Below are 18,751 nucleotides of genomic sequence, written 5' to 3'. Positions count from 1 at the left end.
TTTTTAAATCTTGCTTTAACCTCCTGTGCCTGTGTCAGGTGTGTTTGGAGCCATGCTACACTTAGCTTGGCAGTCTTCCAAGTGATCTTATAAACCAGGCACAATTTAAAAAAGAAAAGGAAAACTTGTGAAGTAATGTTATAAACTTTATAGTAAACTTCATTTATTTCCCCAAACTGTAAGCAGTTCATGTAGAAATTGAAGGAGACTGGATTGCTGATCTACTTTTAATAAGGTAGAATTTTTAAAAATGAAAGATACCCTCCAAAATACTATTTCATTGTTATGAAATAGAGTTTTTTCGTATATTGTATTGATGTTTTAAATGAATTCTATGATGTTTTAAGTAATTTAAATTCTAAATTTAAGACCTTTAGTTGTCTAAGGGAAATTATACAGAAATCATTAAAAATTTTTTTTTTTTTAGAACTAATCTCCCTCCTTCCCATGGTTGATTTACAGTCCAACATAATATTCAGATAGATATCTTTTTAAAACGTATTGCAGGGCTAAAAATTAGATTTTGGCTTCTGAGGTTTTTTTGCCTGTTTTTTTCACTTGGTTGGTAAGTATTGAGACAAAACCTATCTAGAAGAGAATGGAAACACTTGAGCCAGAACTCAGCATTTCATTTCTGTGCAGAAATAATTTGCAACTAGTGCTGCTTCACTTATGTTCTTTGTCATTTTTAAGAGTTAACGCCTTATAAAGACATGTAGCAAGTTCTTGGTCCAGCCCTGATTAGTATTCAGGACCCCTGGTGTCCCTTGGGCAGATCCCATCTCTGATCTGAGGTTTTGTAAAGTGGATATGTTGTTTACCAGTGTTAACAGGGTGTTGCACACTAAGGTTTTCACAGTGTTGCAGGATTTTTTACCACAATACCTGGGATTCATTGTCTCGCCACTTTGAAGAATGAAGAGGTGGACGCAAAATGAGCAGCAGACCCAAGTTTATTAGAGTAGAAGATCAGAAAGGAAGAATAGTAGGAAAGCTCTCTTTACGGAGAGGGGGCTTTTCCAAATGCCCGTGACTCTAGGCAAGGGTCCTCGTTTTAGAAGGTTCTGGTCTCCCTTCCCTTCCCCCTTGTTCCTTCTCAGGTCCCATCCTTATTGGCTTGGCAGCTCTAGGTGCTGGGTTGTTCCTTCCGATGGTCTCGATGCAGTTGAGTGAGGAGTCAGACGGGTCATGCTTCCCCTATATAACATAAGTTTTATGACCCACTTTTTTGAGTTAGGCATTTTGATTGTCAAATTCCTGAGGGGACCCTGAGGTGGTGGTGGTGGTGTCTGTTACACTCTGAAGAGGGACCTTTTGCCTGACAGGGTTGGCCCTAGTCATACACTCCCAGCATTGTTCCAAGAAAGGTGTGTCCCCATCCAGGGACCTCAGGTCCTCATCTTTCCCTCTCTGCCTACTTATCCTATCTTTTTCGTGTCATAACAGAATCCTTAAATACTGGAGCCGGAAGGTGCCGGAAGGGACATCTGGGCTTACAGCATGTGTGTCCTTTAATAAAGCTTTATTTATAACAAGCTTGAGCGTCTTTACAGAAAATCAAAGAGTGCACACATTTTTATGTAGCTGTAATCAGCATACATCAATTTCACCCATTTTCCCACAGGGCATGATTTCATCTGTGTGTCTCCTTGTACCCGGTGTTGTATATTTTCTTTACATTACGGTGCCATTCTTCCTTTAGCCATTTGGTTTCTGTGGCATTTGTATGGTTACTTCTTTCCCATTACTCTAGATGGCATTGCTCTGAAAGCTTTCTGGCTGCCATTCTTCATGGTGCACCTGAGAGTGTGCATGCGGTGGCGGGTTTAGTGGCTGTAGATGTTGACGCTCAGTAGTCTGCAGTCATTTCGATTGCTGAGTGAGCATGTGTCATAGTCTCTGGAAGGTTCAGTCTTTCCCCCCGAGTTGGTGTGAGTAGGAGAATTGCCATAGTGATGCCCAAATAAATGTCTGAACAATTCAGGAGCAGCTTTGCGTTTAGCCGGTGGTAATACTAATCGTATTTATTATACAGCTCCTTCCTCCTCCCCCCCCCCCCAAAATAAAACCTTACTGAGAAGTAACTATTTACTACAGCCCTAGCTAATCAGCAAGCATCAGAAATTGATCTTTGACAAAAGGAAGCTGAGACCCAAAGAGGCTTAAGTCATTTCCTCAAGATTTCTCAACTGCAGTGTGGCAGAACCATGATTTGAACCCAGGCAACTGGCTTCAGAGTCCAAATCCAAAGATACTTCCTCTTTGGCATCTGTTATCTCATTGAAAAAGAGAAACAAATGGAAAATAATACCCCAGACAAAATCCATCTCTTTGCCATGTGGCACAATTTGCATTGTTTCTGAGTGGATGAAATTACTTGGAATAAAAATGGAGGATTTTAGGTGGGGAATAGTGTGATTTACCTTTCAGGAAGATTATTTTGGCCTCATTACATTTTTATATATTATGGGTTGCAGTGAGTCAAGCATGGAAGCAAAGAAAGCAAATAAACTACTAAGGAATGAAAGCTTATAAGTGATGGTGGTGGGTCAGACTAGGAACGAGTGGATTTCAAATTTATTTTGGAAGTGGGTTCGAGTTATGATTGGATGTAGAGGTTGGGGTGAGGAAAAGATAAACCAGGGGTCGTTGAGCAACTTGATGGATGGCATTTTCATTTTTTTTGAGATGGAAAAAACTGGAGAAGTAAAGGTTTGTGGAGAGCAAATCCTCTTGTTAGAAATTAAAGCAAGCAGTGAAGTGGGCAGGTGGGGCCAGGTGGACCTCAGCAGAGAGGTTAGAGCCTGAGATGTAATTTGAAGTAGACAAATAGATGTTTTATTTTATAAGTTTATTATATAGAAAAGACTGTTAAAACTATTGTAAATATGGGGTGGCTCAGGTGGCTCAGTTGGTTGAGTGTCCAACTCTTGATTTCAGCTCAGGTCATGATCTCATGGTTCATGAGATCGAGCGCCAAGTTGGACTGTGCACTGAGCATGGAGTCCGCTTCATGGGGATTCTCTCTCCCCCTCTCATGATCCTCCCCTATTCTCAAAAATAAATGAATAAACTTAAAAAGTAGTGTAAATATGGATTAAGGGTATATAGTTGAAAAGTAACCAAATTGTTTTTTGTAATAGAGTCAAATCCAGTCCTCCCTCCCCCCCCCCCGCCCCATAATTTTTGCCTATCCTGATGGTTTTTATGTCCTACAAGGGCATTCTTGGCTATAACTTTTCTCTTCATTGATTCATTCTTTTCTAATCATCTGTATTACTTATGTATTTGATTATATTTTAAGAAGTTATTCTTCGGGGCGCCTGGGTGGCGCAGTCGGTTAAGCGTCCGACTTCAGCCAGGTCACGATCTCGCGGTCCGTGAGTTCGAGCCCCGCGTCGGGCTCTGGGCTGATGGCTCAGAGCCTGGAGCCTGTTTCCGATTCTGTGTCTCCCTCTCTCTCTGCCCCTCCCCCGTTCATGCTCTGTCTCTCTCTGTCCCAAAAATAAATAAACGTTGAAAAAAAAAAATTAAAAAAAAAAAAAAAAGAAGTTATTCTTCATGTTATTAAAAAAATTTTTTTAATGTGTTTTGGGAGTTTGTTTTTTTTTTTTTAATTTTTTTTTTTTTCCAACGTTTATTTATTTTTTGGGACAGAGAGAGACAGAGCATGAACGGGGGAGGGGCAGAGAGAGAGGGAGACACAGAATCGGAAACAGGCTCCAGGCTCTGAGCCATCAGCCCAGAGCCCGACGCGGGGCTCGAACTCACGGACCGCGAGATCGTGACCTGGCTGAAGTCGGACGCTTAACCGACTGCGCCACCCAGGCGCCCCTCTCTTGGGAGTTTTAAGACACATAAGGACATGAACTGTGTAACGTACTTCATTGATACTTTGCAAGGCATACTTTGCTTAAATTGAAAAGTTTCATTAGCATCAACATGGCATAATTGACAGTTTAGTCATTTATTCTGCAAACTTACCTTTATATGTATCATCTATATATCTTTCTGCTTACCATAGGGATTACATATAACATCAAAAGTTACAACTGTCTAGTTTAAATTGATTTCTCCTTAACCTCAATAGCACACAGAAACTACTTCTGTCAAGTTCTCTCCCTCCCTTATGTTACTGGTATCACACATTTCATCTTTGTCACTGTGTCCAACAGTATCGATTGATAGTTTTAATCCTGAAGAAAATAAAAAGTGAAGCTGTAAGGCAGAGTGGCGGTGATCCTGGCTCTTGTGCCTTTCTTGTTTCCCCTTCACCAGAGAGCTCTGCGTCTTCTAGAATCTCCAGTTCCTGTGTCCTGTGTATTCACTGCAGCCCGAAGGACTCCTTTACCTTTTCCTCCAGGGCAGACCTGCTGTGACCAAACTATTTCAACTTTTGTTTATCTGGGAATGTCTTAATTTCTTCTTCGGTTTTGAGGAGTTTTGCTGGATAAGGACTTCTCAGTGGACAGTGTTTTCTGTCCGCACTTGATCACCCACTGCCTTTCTTCCTGCAAGGTTTCTCGTGCTAAATTGGCTAACATTCTTATCGAGGACCTCTTGTACTTGACAAGGAGTTTTTTCTTGCTGCTTTAAAGATTCTTTGTTTTTTGACAGTGTGATTGTAATGTGTCTTGGTACGGGTCTCTTTGGGTTTATTCTGCTTTATGTTTGTTGAGATTTGGGATTTGTAAATTCCTGTACTTCATCAAATTTGGGAAGTTTTGGCCACTGTTCCTTCAGATGCTCTCTTGCTCTTCGTCTCCTGCCCCCACCATGGGGCCCCCACAGTACGTGTGTTGGACCTCTGGTTGGTGTCTCATAAATCCTTTAGGCTCCACTCATTTCCTCTTTTTTCTTTTGCTCCTTTAGATAATTCCGTTTGTCCCTTGTTCAGATTTGCTGATTCTTCTGCCAAGTCTGCTGTTGAACCCCTCTAGTGAATTTTTCAGTTCAGTGATTGTACCGTTCAGCTCCAGAATATTTGTTTGCTTTTTTTTTTTTTTTAATAAATCTCTCTCTGTTGATACTCCTGTTTTGTTCCTATATTGTTTTATTGGTTAACTTTAGTTCCTTGTCCGTGTTTTTCCTCAGCTCTTTGAGCATATTTAAGATGATTATGTTTTTATTTGCTTGCTTTAAATATTTAGAGAGTGGGAGAGCATGCTCGTGTGTGTGAGTGGGTGAGGGGCAGAGAGAGATGAAAGAAAGAATCTTCAGCAGGCTTCATGAGCAGTGTGGAGCCCAACATGGGGCTTGATCTTAGGACCCTGGGATCATGGCCTGAGCCGAAATCAAGAATCAGATGCTCAACTGACTGAGCCACCCAGGCGCCCTTAAGATGATTGTTGTTTTTTTTGAAAAAAAATGTTTTAATGTTTGTTATTTTTGAGAAAGAGAGAGAGGGAGGCACAGAATACAAAGCAGGCTCCAGGCTCTGAGCTGTCAGCCACGGCCCCCGACGTGGGGCTTGAACTCACTGACTGTGAGATCATGACCTGAGCTGAAGTCCAACACTTAACCAACTGAGCCACCCAGGCACCCCAAGATGATTGTTTTAAAGTCTTTGTGGAATAAATCCCATGTCTGAGCTTTCTCAGGGACAGTGAATTATGTTCCTTTGAATGAGCCATGTTTTCCTGTTTCTTTGCATGCCTTGTGATTTTGTGTTGTTATTGCTGAGAATTGGGTGTTTGATTTTATTTATTTAGTTTTAAATGTTTATTTTTGAGAGACAGAGACAGCACAAGCAGGTGAGACACACACACACACACACACACACACACACACACACACACAGAGAGAGAGAGAGAGAGAGAGAGAGAGAGAGAGAGAGAGAGACATAGATTCCAAAGCAGATTCTAGGCTCTGAGCGTCAGCACAGAGCCTGATGTGGGGCCCAGACCAACGAACTGGGAGATCATGACCTGAGTTGAAGCAGAACGCCTAACTGACTGAGCCACCCAGGCACTCCTGATTTTATTTATAATGTGTATGACGTCTCATTGTTTTGAGACTTTTCCAAACTAATTTGGAGAGACTATTCCCTTTCATATGTGTTCGCTGAAGTCTCTGTTCTTTTGACTTGTGTTCAGCTAATATTTTGACAGATTTCCTTAATACCATGAACTGAAACAGACCAGACACCTTCTTCCCCCTCCAAAACAAGAGAGAGAGTACAGTTAACCTTCCCAGTCTTCATACTGCCTCTGTTCTGAGACAGTTCGTCACTGAGTAGTTCAGCTTGGTTGGAGACTAGGGGTCAACCTGAGGTGAAAGCCTAAGGTCTTCTCAGGACTTTTTTTGAGCGTATGTCTTGACTGGATGTGGCTTTCAGAATTTCCCATATACATGGCTGCTTTTGATTACCCTGATTTCCCAAAGAGTTGCACCCTATTCTTTTTGAGCTTCACGTGGTTTCTGGTTGTGTCTCCAACCGGTAACCCCTTGCCCCAGGGGGTTGTGATTTTGAAGCTGCCTTACAGCTTTTATGAGCATTGCCTGCCACTTCCCATTTGTGTTCTGAGTTATGTGAGACAGGGAAAACTCCAGCTAGGATTGAACACATGTACACACTAATTTGCAGATAAGGTTTTACTCTGTTCCCTCTGCAGAGTTCCGGCGGGGTGGGGTCTGGGAGCCCCCTAGACCAAGACCACACCATGCCACAGAAATGCCTACCATGTGGAGGAGAGCATTTTCTCTCTCTCTCTCTCTCTCTCTCTCTCACTCTCTCTTTTCCTCCTTCCTTTCTTCTTTCCTCCCTCCCTTCCTTCCTTCCTTCCTTCTTTCCTTCTTTCCTTCCTTGTTCAGTGCAGGGCTTGAACTCATGACCCTGAGATCCGGAGTAGGACGTTTAACCAACTGAGCACCCAGACGCCCCATGGAGAGTTTTTTCTTGCTATGTGTTTGCTTAGTTGCCATAAACCTGTGATTCTTTTTCAGAGCTCCCTATAGAGTTGGTTTAGAAGCTTCTGGTTGTTTTCTTGATATTTCTGTAGGGGAGTTTAGAAGCTTTGAGCTTCTTAGTTCACCATTTTGCTTGACTTTTTGTAATCTTTTAAATGAGAATTTTTTCTAGGTTGTTGTTAAATTGTTTTTCTAATAATATATAGAACTACTGATAAACTCTTAATGCATGTAATTTTTACCAAATATAAAACTTGATTGCCCAAACCAGTAAAATGCAAATTTATGATGTTCATTTAGTGTGGCAAGTGATGTTTTGCTGGAACTAAAGCTGCTTCACCAGGTACTTGTGGTCTGCTTACCCAGGGTTCCTTTGAATTTACCACAGCCTGAGCTGCTGAATGCCGTGCGAACGACTTTCCCATAGCTTTTGCCAATTTGTGTCTGAGGCATACCTGGAGTTACTTGGCTCTCACCAGGCATGAATGAATTTGTAACATTTTAAATCCAACTCTCTTTCTGGTAGAGTAGGTCAATTTAAGTATTGTCACACAGTGCCACTGTGCTACTAACCTTATGTGCACACGTGAGCATATCTTTAAAATTTTGTGTTTGTATTATTAAAAAATAAGAAGAATGTATCAGGGGGCGCCTGGCAGGCTCAGTTGGTAGAACATGCGACACTTAATCTCAGGGTTGTGAGTTCGAGCTCCACATTGAAGGTAGAGATTACTTTAAAAAAAAAGTAATAAAATTTTGTGGTTGCATCAGCCACCACAGACCCTGGTTTGAAGTAGCTGATGTTACAGGCACCAAGACTTCTGTTAGAATGCTTTCCTAGAGGCATAAAGAGCGGCCAGCGTGTGGGGATGGGAAGCGGTCATCTTGCGTAGTTGGGAGGGCTGGCCTTAGGAAGGACGGTGAGATTGGGAGACAGGAGTGGGAGACATGATGGATGGTTCGAGGAAAGATGGGCCATGCTGGGGTTGGTTGGGTGAGTTCTCTGGAAGAGAGAGAGAAGGTAAGGAGGATGGCATCGTAGAGAAAGAGGAGATTGTAGAAGTGGGCTGGGGCCAGAATTTGTTAGGGTTCCGTTCTGAGTATTTTACTTACTGTCTTCACGGCAGCTCTTTAAAATAGGTATTGCTTTTGGTCCCATTTTACAAGTGGGAAAACAGGCCGAGATCAGATTACTTGCCAAAGCTGACACGTGTAGTGACACAAACAGCCTCACACCTGGGCAGATACCTCAATCAGGAGTGGGAACTTTTGAGGGACTTCCTGGTCCTGGTCCTGGCCTGGTGGGTGTTGGTTTTCTTTTTTTCCTCTTTTTCTCTTGCTCTTTCCTTTCTCCCTCTCTCTTTTTTAAATGTTTAGTCTTGAGAGAGAGCGAGCGTGTGTGAAGGGGACAGAGAGAGGATCTGAAGCAGGCTCTGCGCTAGCAGCAGAGAGCCTGATGTGAGGCTCAAACTCGTGAATTGGGAGATCAAGACCTGAACCGGAGTCAGACGCTTAATCGAGCCACCCAGGTGCCTCGCTCTTTCCTTTCTCTTAAGGAGAATGTTCAGAGCTCTGTGCAAGTAAGAATAATTAAGTGAACCATGTGTGCCCATTGTGAACTTGAACAGTTTCCCCCCTCTCATTTTGCTACCTCTTCCTTCCGTCCACACACACATGCACACGCACACACACATGCACACGCACACACACGCACATGCTTTATAAAAATCGTAGGTATGTGTTTCTTTACTTGCTGGGGTGTTTTAAAGTAAATCCGAGACAATGTGTCTCTCACCGTGCATCCCTAAGGACACCGCTCCAGCTCCAACCTTGTGCCTCTCTTGTGCGAATCTCCTCCACGCCCACAGACCTCAGGCTCAGAGGCAGAGAATGAGGTGCAACTCTACTGCCTGTACACCCTAAAGAGCACTCTTTGGGGAGCATGCATGCCAGCCTCTGTGGCTGCCACATCCCCTGATACAGAATTCAGAGAATGTGGAAACACTGGAAAAGGCAGGAGTCTGAAGTGCCTTGTTCTGGCTCGTATAACAATTACAGCATTTTTCTAATTGAGTTTATGAGAATGGGAAAAATAATGTGAAAATTATTTGTCGCTTTTCTGAGTCTGAATCTTTGGAATCCATGTGTTGTTTGGGTTTTAGTGCGTGGAGGAGGCTGGCTGCTGGGCAGGGCCTGTGGCACTTAGGATTTTGGATTTGAGTGGCAGGGGCATGTGACTGTCGTGCAAGGGGCTATTTTGGGATCTGGGTGTTGGCCTCCGGCGGAAACCAGAGCAGGTTTTCCGAGACGTGCCTGTGGAGGCTGCGAGAAGGCCGGGCGTGTTATGCGAGCGTGCGAGCTTTCGGACATGGGTTGTTGCTTCAGCAGGGAACTCGGTGGCGACAATGACGGGGAAAAAGCCGGCCTGTTGCAGAAATCTGTGGAGGAGGCGGAGCCGGAGAGCCAGAGGAGCACAGCTCTGTCCTCATTATTTGATGCCCTTGAAGGGGAGAAGCCCCACGGGCCCGGTCTGCGGGGTCTGTGGGGTCGCTCGGCGGGCTCTGCTTCCTCCCCGGGGTCCCCACCCCGCACTCGGTGCGGACGCTCACGCGGGAGTGACAAGAATTCCGAAACTGTTGCTGTCGAGCAGGGCCGGGACGGTGTCTCGGATGCCCGCCGTGCGGGCGCTGTCAGCGACCCGGGCTTCTCTGAAGGTGTTTGCTCCAAAGGGGACGAGTGTCCTTTTGGTGCCCTGCTGCCCTCCTACCGGAGCCGTCTGGGCCCTTCCCCGGCCGCCCAGCCCGACCCGGTGCCAGAGGGGAGAGGAGTGGTGGCCGTTGAAATCGGCAGTGGTGCCGCCCGTCCACGCTGGGCAGGTAGGGAGATGAAGGGCGAAGACCGTGTGCGTGTCGGTCACCAGGCACACGGGGATTGGAGAGGGAGCGAGTTTTACAGCATTTGTGTCGTAGATCCCGCCTGCCTGGACGCTGCCGCTGAGCCAGGGGCCCCCGCGTGTGGAGCAGCTGCGGTAGAAGACGGTTGGTCAGCTGTCCCCGCAGAGGGGACTCGCGGGGGGTCCCGGCCTCCAGAGAAAGCTGTGCGGGGCCCAGGGCGGTTAGACGCTCCGCGGGGAGAGCTGGCCCCATGGGGCCTGCCGGGTCCGGGGGGAATGAAGGAAGCCTTTAAGGGAAGTACTCGCCCTGGTCGTGAACTTCTGACCGTGTCTTTAAGGGCACATGCTTGCCCCGGGTTCCCTAACGATTACACCGAGAGCAGCGCCTCGTGTCAAGTGGGCGTGCTCACTGAGTTTAGTAGTGACACACACACTGGCTCGCTAGGACGCGTGCACGCCATCCCCGAAGAGAGCGAGGAGTGGAGTCAGGAACTAGTGAGTCCGACGCGAGGTTCACGTGCCGATTTGCTTGCAGGAAGTGGGGGATCTGGGGCTGTAGCAGCCCGTGGAGGTCGGGGTGTAAACTCTGAAAAGGAAAGAGAAAATAATTCTGTCAGACTGCTAAAAGGCAACGATTACTTCAGCTCCGATGCTGGCAGACCAGACAGTCTCTTCATACGTCTAGGTAGGGTTGACCTAAGTTCACACAGGTGTTTTCCTCCCCTGAGCTTCGGAAATGAGTGTCTTCCCGTTCATGCCAGTTTCCAGGAAGTAGCCCCTGAGAGACCTGGTGATCCTGGACCAGAACACTCCCCGGGTCCAGCGATGGTCGAGAGGCAGCGATGGGCTGGCTGCAGCCTGAAACGTGGGAGCATGCAGCTTGCAGATAAAGAATTGTCTTTGCAGATTGAGAGTTGTTCATCTTCTCGGGATAAGGATAAAACGAGCGTTTTTGCAGATGAGGGTCGTGGACAGAGGGCTTTTGAACGGAGATCTTCACATCCGGTAGACCCGCGTGTGGATCCCGGGCCTGGCAAGGCCGAAGCACGTATCTGTGATTTAACTGGTGCACCGTCCGACACTAACACGGAGCGAGTATTCCAAAGAATGGGTGCCCCGGCCCTCAGAAGCTCGCGGGAAGTGCCCCCGGATGGGAAGGCTCTTGATGGCTCCAGATGTCTTAAGAGTAACTCCGTCTCCTCCGCGTTCGTTTTCGCCTGCACTGAAGAAGAAAGTGAAACTGGCCGGAATTATAAAACAGAAGATGGAACGTGTGTGAAGAGTGCGGAGAGTGACCAGCAAAGATTAGCAGGTGCCGGCAGAGAGTCCCTGAAAGCCAGTCTCAGAGAGACCAGTGAGAACGTCGGAGGAAAGGCAAAGTCAGACTGGAAAGCCACCTTTAACTGGGACACCAGTACAGCAGCACGCAGGGCAGCACCCAGTCAGGACACACGGACTCATAGTAGGTCCGACAGAACAGAGCGCCCCGGTGCTAGAACCAGCCACGGAGAAGCAAGTGATGAAGCCTGCGGAGTGAAGGACCACAGACATGAAGTTCTTGATCCTGTGCCACCTCTACACCAGAGTTCAAGTTCAGGTGAGCAGAGGTCACAAGTACTTGAAGAGAAAGACTCTGCTAACAGCGGTGAAAATGCGGGACCAGGACCGGAGCAGCGTTTCTCAGAGTTGGCGGAGGAAGGTTCTGACACCTTGGGTGGCAGCACGTCGGGGACAAGCAGGCCAGCACTAGCAGGTAAGGGAGGGGAGACGGGCAGCCTCGACAGGCGCGGGACAAGCATGCGCGCACCCTGTCTGCAGCTAAGAGGTGCCGAGCCCACGTTTGATGGCCCTGCATTTAGCAGCGGAGTGGCTTTTGTGGGAAGCCCTCAGGTGACTTTTGGAGAAATGGAGTTAGGTGAGACTCTTGAGGGATATTCCTGTGTGACCGGTGTTGATCCTGCCCACGTGGACAGATCCACAGACCCTCCTCGCCAGGCGCTACAGGTCGTTCCCGCCATCCCAGGTGGCGGTGCAGAAATGGTGGCACCACACTGCGGGGACCACGTTCTGTCACTCACAGAAGACGCCGTGACGATACCTGGAAGTCTCGCAAGAGGAGGGTTGCAGGGCTTCCCAGAGGGATGGTACTCCCAGTTTTCGAGTGGACTCACCTGGTACCCAGTGGGAGGGTTTGCGAGTCAGACATTTTCCGGAGGACTGGCTGACGGCTGCACCAGCTATCCAGAGGGCTGTCCGTGGGCTCGTGCAGTTGGGAAAGACGCTTTAGAAGAGGAACAGATGCCTGATGAGTGTCTGCACAGGAAGCCGCCAGACTTAGAGGTCGCTTTGTTCTGGATGGAGAAGCCCCCATATCAGCTACCAGTGGCAGAAGACGCTGCAATTTGGGGATGGCAGAATAGAGGCGGACATTTAGTAAGTATGTTTTAGCAGTTTTTATTATGGTGCTGGGAAATGCTAGCGTTTTGTTTTGATTGCTTTTAACTGTCACCGAGTTTGTTGTTTTTTTTTAAGCAGTGAGCAGTCATTTGAATGTTCCTATGAGGATATGAGTTACTGTAGCATCAGCTTAACCATTTTCAAACTGGAGAGCGTGACTCAGTTTACTGTTCAGTGTATTTAAGCCCGAGTTTGTGCGTCAGCTCTTGTCAGCACTGAACCCAGCGCTGCTGGCCATCAGTCGCAGCTTGGTGCAGCCCCCCTTCTGTGTGTGGATGTTTTGTGTGTGCACCTGAGCCTGTGCGGCCTCTGTCCTTCCTCACACTGCCTGACTGGTGCAGGGGTAGACATCTGCCCGTTGAATTTTAACGTCATTTCTGAAAGGCCGCGCTTGGACAGTATAGAAGACTCAAAACCTATGCTTTCTCTTACTTTTGTATGGTACCTGCACGAGGCAGGTCAAATTTGCTGCTTTACCTGGCTCTGAAATCTGTCTCCTGTCAGTGGGAAGCACCTGCAAGGGCTTTCCGACCACGGTGCCCAGGCAGGCCCTGCTCAATTGGAAGAAGCTTCATAGAAGCTGCTGTAACGGGCAGCTAATGTGAGTGTCTTTGCAGACAGTCTGTACTAAGTGCAAACAGTGAACAAACATGAGGTTACTCTTGCCCTTAAAGCAGTCTTTTTGGACATGCATAATTGAGAGGCGTATTTCTAACAGCAAATCTCATTTATATTTATTTATAAACATATATATTATTGTTTATAAAATACTCATAACTTATAATATTTGTAGAATTATTTATAAAATAAATAAGTATATATTACGTCTATTTATTTATAGATTCAGCTTGTTTAAACTGAGACAAAACCAGTTCACCCATCTCCCCAACCCCCATCCCCACCTCTGGCAGCCACCAGTTTGTTCTGTGAGCTCGGTCTCTTTGTTTGTTCTTAGATTCCACATGTGAGTGAGGTCATATGGTATTTATCTTTGTCTGACTTACATCACTTAGCATAATGCTCCCTGTGTGCATCCATGTTGTCACAGATGGCAGGGTGTTAGAGTCCCTTTACGCTGTGTATGTACACAACACACACACACACACAACCTCTTCATCTGTTCATCTATCAGGAGACACTTAGGTTGCTTCCATATCTTGGCCACTGTAAATAATACTGCAGTGAACACGGGTGCCTGTATTTTCTTCAAATTACTATTTCTGTCTTCCTCAGGGTAAATCTCCAGAAGTGGGATTGCTAGATCATTTGGTGTTTCTATTTTCAGTTGTTTGAGGAACCTCCAGACCGTTCTCCAGGGCGGCTGCACGGTTTACATTCCCTCCGACAGTGCACGAGGTTCCCCTTTCTCCACATCCTCGCCAACATTTGTTACTTGTCTTCTTGATACTAGTTTATTATTAGTGATTTTTGTTGCATTAGGCAAGAAAAATGATTGATGATAGTAAGGAGATAGATGTGGTTCAAATGTTAATGCCAATGATGTGAAAATAAGAATAAATTTAACCCTACTACTTAGGGAATTAACCATTAACCCTCTCTCTTTCCTTTCCATTCCCACATTTGGGAGTTTTGCCAGAAAGAGTTACATGCAACTAATTGCTCACTTCTTGAATTGTGGAGGCAAAACACTAGAAAATTCGGCCTTTGAGTGATACACACATGATTGTGTACGAAAGCGGGCGTGCTTGCCGGTCAGCTGCTGGGGTCCACGTGCCGGGGTCCAGTGTGGTGCCCACGCGGCCCCTGGGGCCGCCTGACCTTCCTGTGAGGTCTGTGTGTCCTGCTCCGAAGCGGCTCTTCAGCTGTGACGTGTGTCTGGGTGGGCTCCTAGTTCGAGTACATTTAACGTGGGGCTTTCTCTTCGGACCTTCTTGTCTCTGTGCCCAGGTGCACGTCTTTCTCATCCGGGTCCAGGTTGCAGGTGGAAGAACCAGAGGGGCAGACGCTTCAGAAGCCAGTGGGCTGCTCCGAGTGATGGTTCGGCGGCCGATCGAAGAGCGGGCGGTGCTAATTTGAGATGAAGCGTTGGCCGCTTTCCTTCCCCACCGTGTCACCTACTTTATACTTTATCCCCAATCCTTTTCCCTTCTCTGATCCTAGTTACCCTCACTCCCTACTCGGGAGGCCATCGGTGGGGCCGTGCTTTCTCCTGTCCAGAACACACAGGTGTGTGAGTCAGTAGGTTTGCTTTATGGAGCCTAGCGTTGGGGGGTTGAGTTTCTTTAGAGCGTCAGGATTTGTGGATGCTGTACTCGGAAAGAGTGGTGTTGGTCATTTATGTGAAATCGCCTCAGGACGCAGCTGTTAAGGTCAGCTCACGTTTGGTTTTAATAACCACTGCTTGGCCCTGAATTTTCAGTGGAGAAGCAAGACAGGTAGCCAAGCAGGTGAAGCGTGAGTTGTCGACAGGCACTGAGAGTCCCACGTGACCGCAGGAGAAGCCCCACGCCTCACATACAACGGGGGAAAGCTGTTCTTCGTGTGAATTACAAGACGGTAATGAACACTTGCCAGTGTTCCGTTTTTGCCGGGGTTAGGACGGTCTTCTGCTTACTCTCTTTGTGAGCAGGTTGCTTCACCTCTGTCTGCCTTGGTCTCCTCTCCTACTTGTGAGACCGTCAGGGTTGTCGCGATGAAGCCCATGAAGGTGCATAGAGTGCACCTGGCATCTAGCAGACTCAGAGGTAGTCTTCCTGTCATCTGCTCCTGATCACACGTCTCCATTCTTTCGTCCCTTGTCACTCAAGAGGATCGCTTGAATACTGGTTAACTGCTTAAAGTTGTGTTAAGTTCCTAACACTTGATTTGGATTTGAGCATCTACTGCTTAAGGAGTAGTAAATTACATAAGGATAGGTTTCCCCTCAGTTGTGGCCTAAGACTTTGCACAATTCCTTGGATAGTAGAACATGCAAGTTTTGTGTTGCGTATGACACATTCGTCCCTCAGCGTATTTCTCGGGCACGTCTGTCCTGAGGTCAGGGCTGCCAGATATGAGCGATACAGTGGCCAACCAAAGGGACATACAGGAGTTTATGTGGGCTCGTGGGCCAGACAGACGTGTTGTAGCAAGAGGAGCACTGCAGTGGCTGCGAGTGTGTTGCCTCCGGGCGCCGCGCTCCTAGGACCACGTGGGTCTGTGTTGGGAACGCTCGGGGCAGTTAGCTGCACGGGTGCCACCGGCGGGGGAGACCCAGGTTAGTGGTAAGACCTTAGAGAGCATGCAGTGTGTACACGAGCTCAGGGGGCCAGTTTGGTGGCTTGAATACAGTAATGTGGGAAAGCTGGATGTGTGTGGTTGCACGGTGGAGAGTCTGCTCGGCACCCAGGCTCTACAACGGCATTGGACTAGGAGAGAGACGGGCAGGGGTTAAAACAAAAGAAAAAACAGACTGAAAACATGTAAATGCCGAGGGACGGTAGTGAGGTCTGTGACGTATGAACTTTATCCATCTACATTCTGTTCGTCTCTGTAAATCTGTGAATTGTGTTGGGTTGTCTAGAACAGAGATGACAGTTGGATCCCCAGTTATTTATTGAATCTTCATGAAGTTGGGGACCTCGTCTTTCATTTGTAGTTTCTCGAGAGCCTGCACTTAGTAGGAAATGAGGAACCTGATGGTGAATGAGGCCCAGCTCAGTGCATCAACTTTTGTTACTTTGCACGTGTAATTCTCTCCTGTAGAGGCGTTTCAGCTCTAAATTAATGAGTAAAATTGTGTTTGTTTAGAATTGGGATACAAATGTATATGTTGCATTTTCCCCTAGGTACCGACAGCCAAGGTTTCAGAGCTAAACCCTAATGCTAAAGTGTGGGGGACCCCCGTGCTGCGTTTGGAAGCGGGCAGTGCGGCGGATGGCGGTGTGAGTGCAAACTGGGAGGAGCCGGCTGGGCCTTGCACAGCCTGCGGCCAGGAGGGTGAGTCTGGAGCCTGCTGGTGCTGACGAGGGCCTTTGCCCTCAAGGCTTGGTCTTTGTTCCCATTTAACCCATCTTTAAGAAATTACCAATTAAGATTTGTGTCCTGGTTTGTTACTGTATTTAAGAGCCAAGAGATCTGTCACAATCAAGTTAAAAAAACTCAAGTAACTGCAACTGTTAAGCCTGTGTTTTGCTTGTTTTGTTTTAAGAGAAATTTATTCTTCTAATCCTGCCCTTTGGGGTAATATTCCTAATTCCAGGATTGGATGCCAATGGTGATGGTGACAAAGGTCATGAGAGTGTGGCGCTGTCGGATTTGCAGGAGCCGGACCGACCAGCTGTGAGCACGTCGGCTCTGGACCGCTCAGAGTATGAATCTCCGCCGGAAAACAGCGAGACTGGTAAAGCTCTTTCATGAATTCATTTTTATATACACTGAGGACTGTTTTATGTTGCTTTTTAAAATTGAGCTTCTTAAATCTTCCTCTAAACGTTGTTGCCTTTCACTGCTTCCTTTGATTCTACTTTGAACTCCCTCTTTTCTGGATACAGAGATGAGTTCTGGTTGGCAAGGTGCCACAAGGCATTTTAAGATCTGAGCAGTTCCTGAAAGGTGGGTCTGGTTTAATCAGGAGAAGCAGAAGATGGGCCATAGGTCCGGGTGTTGGTAGAAGTACAGAAAAGGAACGTGAGTATTGAAATAGAGAGTCAGCCCCAAAGGAAGTTGGTTTTCCGCGGAAGGGAGTATTGAAGCCTGTTTTCAGAAGAAGGAACAGAGCAGTTCTCTTTGGGGCCAGGATGTGGCCAGTGTAGAAGTACCCAGGGGTGATGGGGCATGGATGGCTCACCTCCAATTTTGATTCCACTGTCATCTAAGAGACGACTCACAGTTCAGAGCGCCAGCAGACTGTGGGGCAGGCCACTCTCTCCTCACTAACCATTGGATGGGGCCACCAGAGTGGGAGAAATAACTCCCCTAGATTATCTACTGGGAATCTGGTAGAGCAGAGCAGACGCACCGCACCGTGAGTGCATCTGGTGTCCCGGGTGACTGTCTGGAGCTACACCTGAGCTAGAGAAGGGCCCCCTTCCCTCGGCGCCGCTGCCGCATTCTTACCGGGAGGCGATCTGTTAACACAACTCATTGCACGTCTTGCTTATCAGACTTCCGTAGTCCAGCAGTGTGTGTGTGTGTGTGTGTGTGTGTGTGTGTGTATTTTTCCGGGGGAGGGTGAGCCCTGGGCACATCGCGCCTGCACTGTGGCCGCTGGCACTTGTTGCTGGTGGCCCCCGCTGTGATCTGGCTCCGCCTGCAGCACCCAGAGCGTCTCCTTGGTTACTTTCTTGCGTCAGCTCTCTACCTGCCACGTGCTGACCCCTGAGCAGGTGGGCGCAGGTGGCTGAACAAGATGGGTAGCACGTGGAATGCTCTCATCGTCAGTTCGGGGTCACAGACTCCCGGCTAGCCCTTGGCGTGGCCAGGGCTACGGTGCGGTTGAACCCCTGGACAGCTATTTTACACCTTCTGTTCTCCATGGACCCCAGCCCTTTCCTCCTCTTTGCTTTTGGGGGTGTAGGGCATTAATGAAGCATAATTGATGTACGATAAACATCACGTGTTTAGAGTGCATCCCAGCTTGTCTGTAAGTTTTATTTTCCCTAGTTTGGAGCACGGTGTTGGGTGCACGATCGAGTTGATTCGCTGACTCTTCCACTCCACACTGATTTCTCTACCAGATTCGGTAAGATGTGTATACACCTGTAAAACCATCAAGATCATGAACATATCCGTCACCACTGAAAGCTTCCTGTGTCCTCTCTTTGCCCCAGGCAACCACTGATCTGCTTTCTGTCACTCTTGGCACTTTCTAGAACTTTATGTAAATAGAGTTTTACGTCATGTGTTCTTTTTGTCAGGCTTCTTTTACTTGGCTTACTAATTTTGAGATTCAACCACGTCGTAACACTCATCCGTCATTTCCTTTTATTTCGGAGCAGTATTTATTCCGTTCCATTGTATGCCACCATTTGTTTTTCCATTCACCTGGTGGTGAATATTTGGGTTGTTTCCAGTTTTTGGCTATTACCAATAAAGCTCCTATGAACGTTTATAACACAAGACTTTGTATGGACAGATGTTTTCATTTCTCTTGGGTAGATACGTAAGAATGGAACAGATGGGTCATCTGGTAGGTTTATCTTCTGAAAAGATGGTTGAGCTGTGGTCCATAGTGGACCACATAGTTTTAGTTTGTATTTCCTAGTGACTAATGGTGTCAAACATCTTCTACATATGCCTGTTTTGGTGAAGGGTCTGTTCAAGTTGTCTGCTCATTATTTGGTTTTACTATTGCCTTTTGGGAGTTCTTTATACATTTTGGATACAAGTCCTTATCGGGTGTATAATTTGCAAATACATTCTCTCAGTCTGTGGCTTGTCTTTTGTTCTCCTAACAGTGTCTTTTGAAGAGCAGAAGTTTTAAATTTGGTCTATAATGTAGTTTATCAGGTCTTTTTTCTTTTATGGTCTTGCTCTTGGTTTTGTATCTAA

The 18,751-nt window shown here is 46.9% G+C and overlaps 1 protein-coding gene across 3 annotated transcripts in view; it reads left to right on the top strand.

Annotated features, from left to right (window-relative positions):
• The window catches only part of LARP4B (La ribonucleoprotein 4B), a 92,896-nt gene that overhangs the window by 26,347 nt on the left and 47,798 nt on the right, over positions 1-18,751 (top strand). For 2 of the 3 annotated variants that reach the window (XM_030320667.1, XM_030320666.2), the window contains exons 4-5: positions 16,048-16,198; positions 16,461-16,601. In XM_030320667.1, the coding sequence (XP_030176527.1) occupies positions 16,048-16,198; positions 16,461-16,601 (292 nt within the window). Of the gene's footprint in view, positions 1-10,563; positions 12,236-16,047; positions 16,199-16,460; positions 16,602-18,751 lie in introns of all 3 variants that reach the window. The other variant, XM_030320665.1, reaches the window with a different exon arrangement.

The sequence above is a fragment of the Lynx canadensis genome, chromosome B4, assembly GCF_007474595.2.
Source record: "Lynx canadensis isolate LIC74 chromosome B4, mLynCan4.pri.v2, whole genome shotgun sequence".
In the NCBI taxonomy this organism is placed as follows: Eukaryota; Metazoa; Chordata; class Mammalia; order Carnivora; family Felidae; genus Lynx; species Lynx canadensis.
This window is presented reverse-complemented; position numbering and strand designations above follow the sequence as displayed.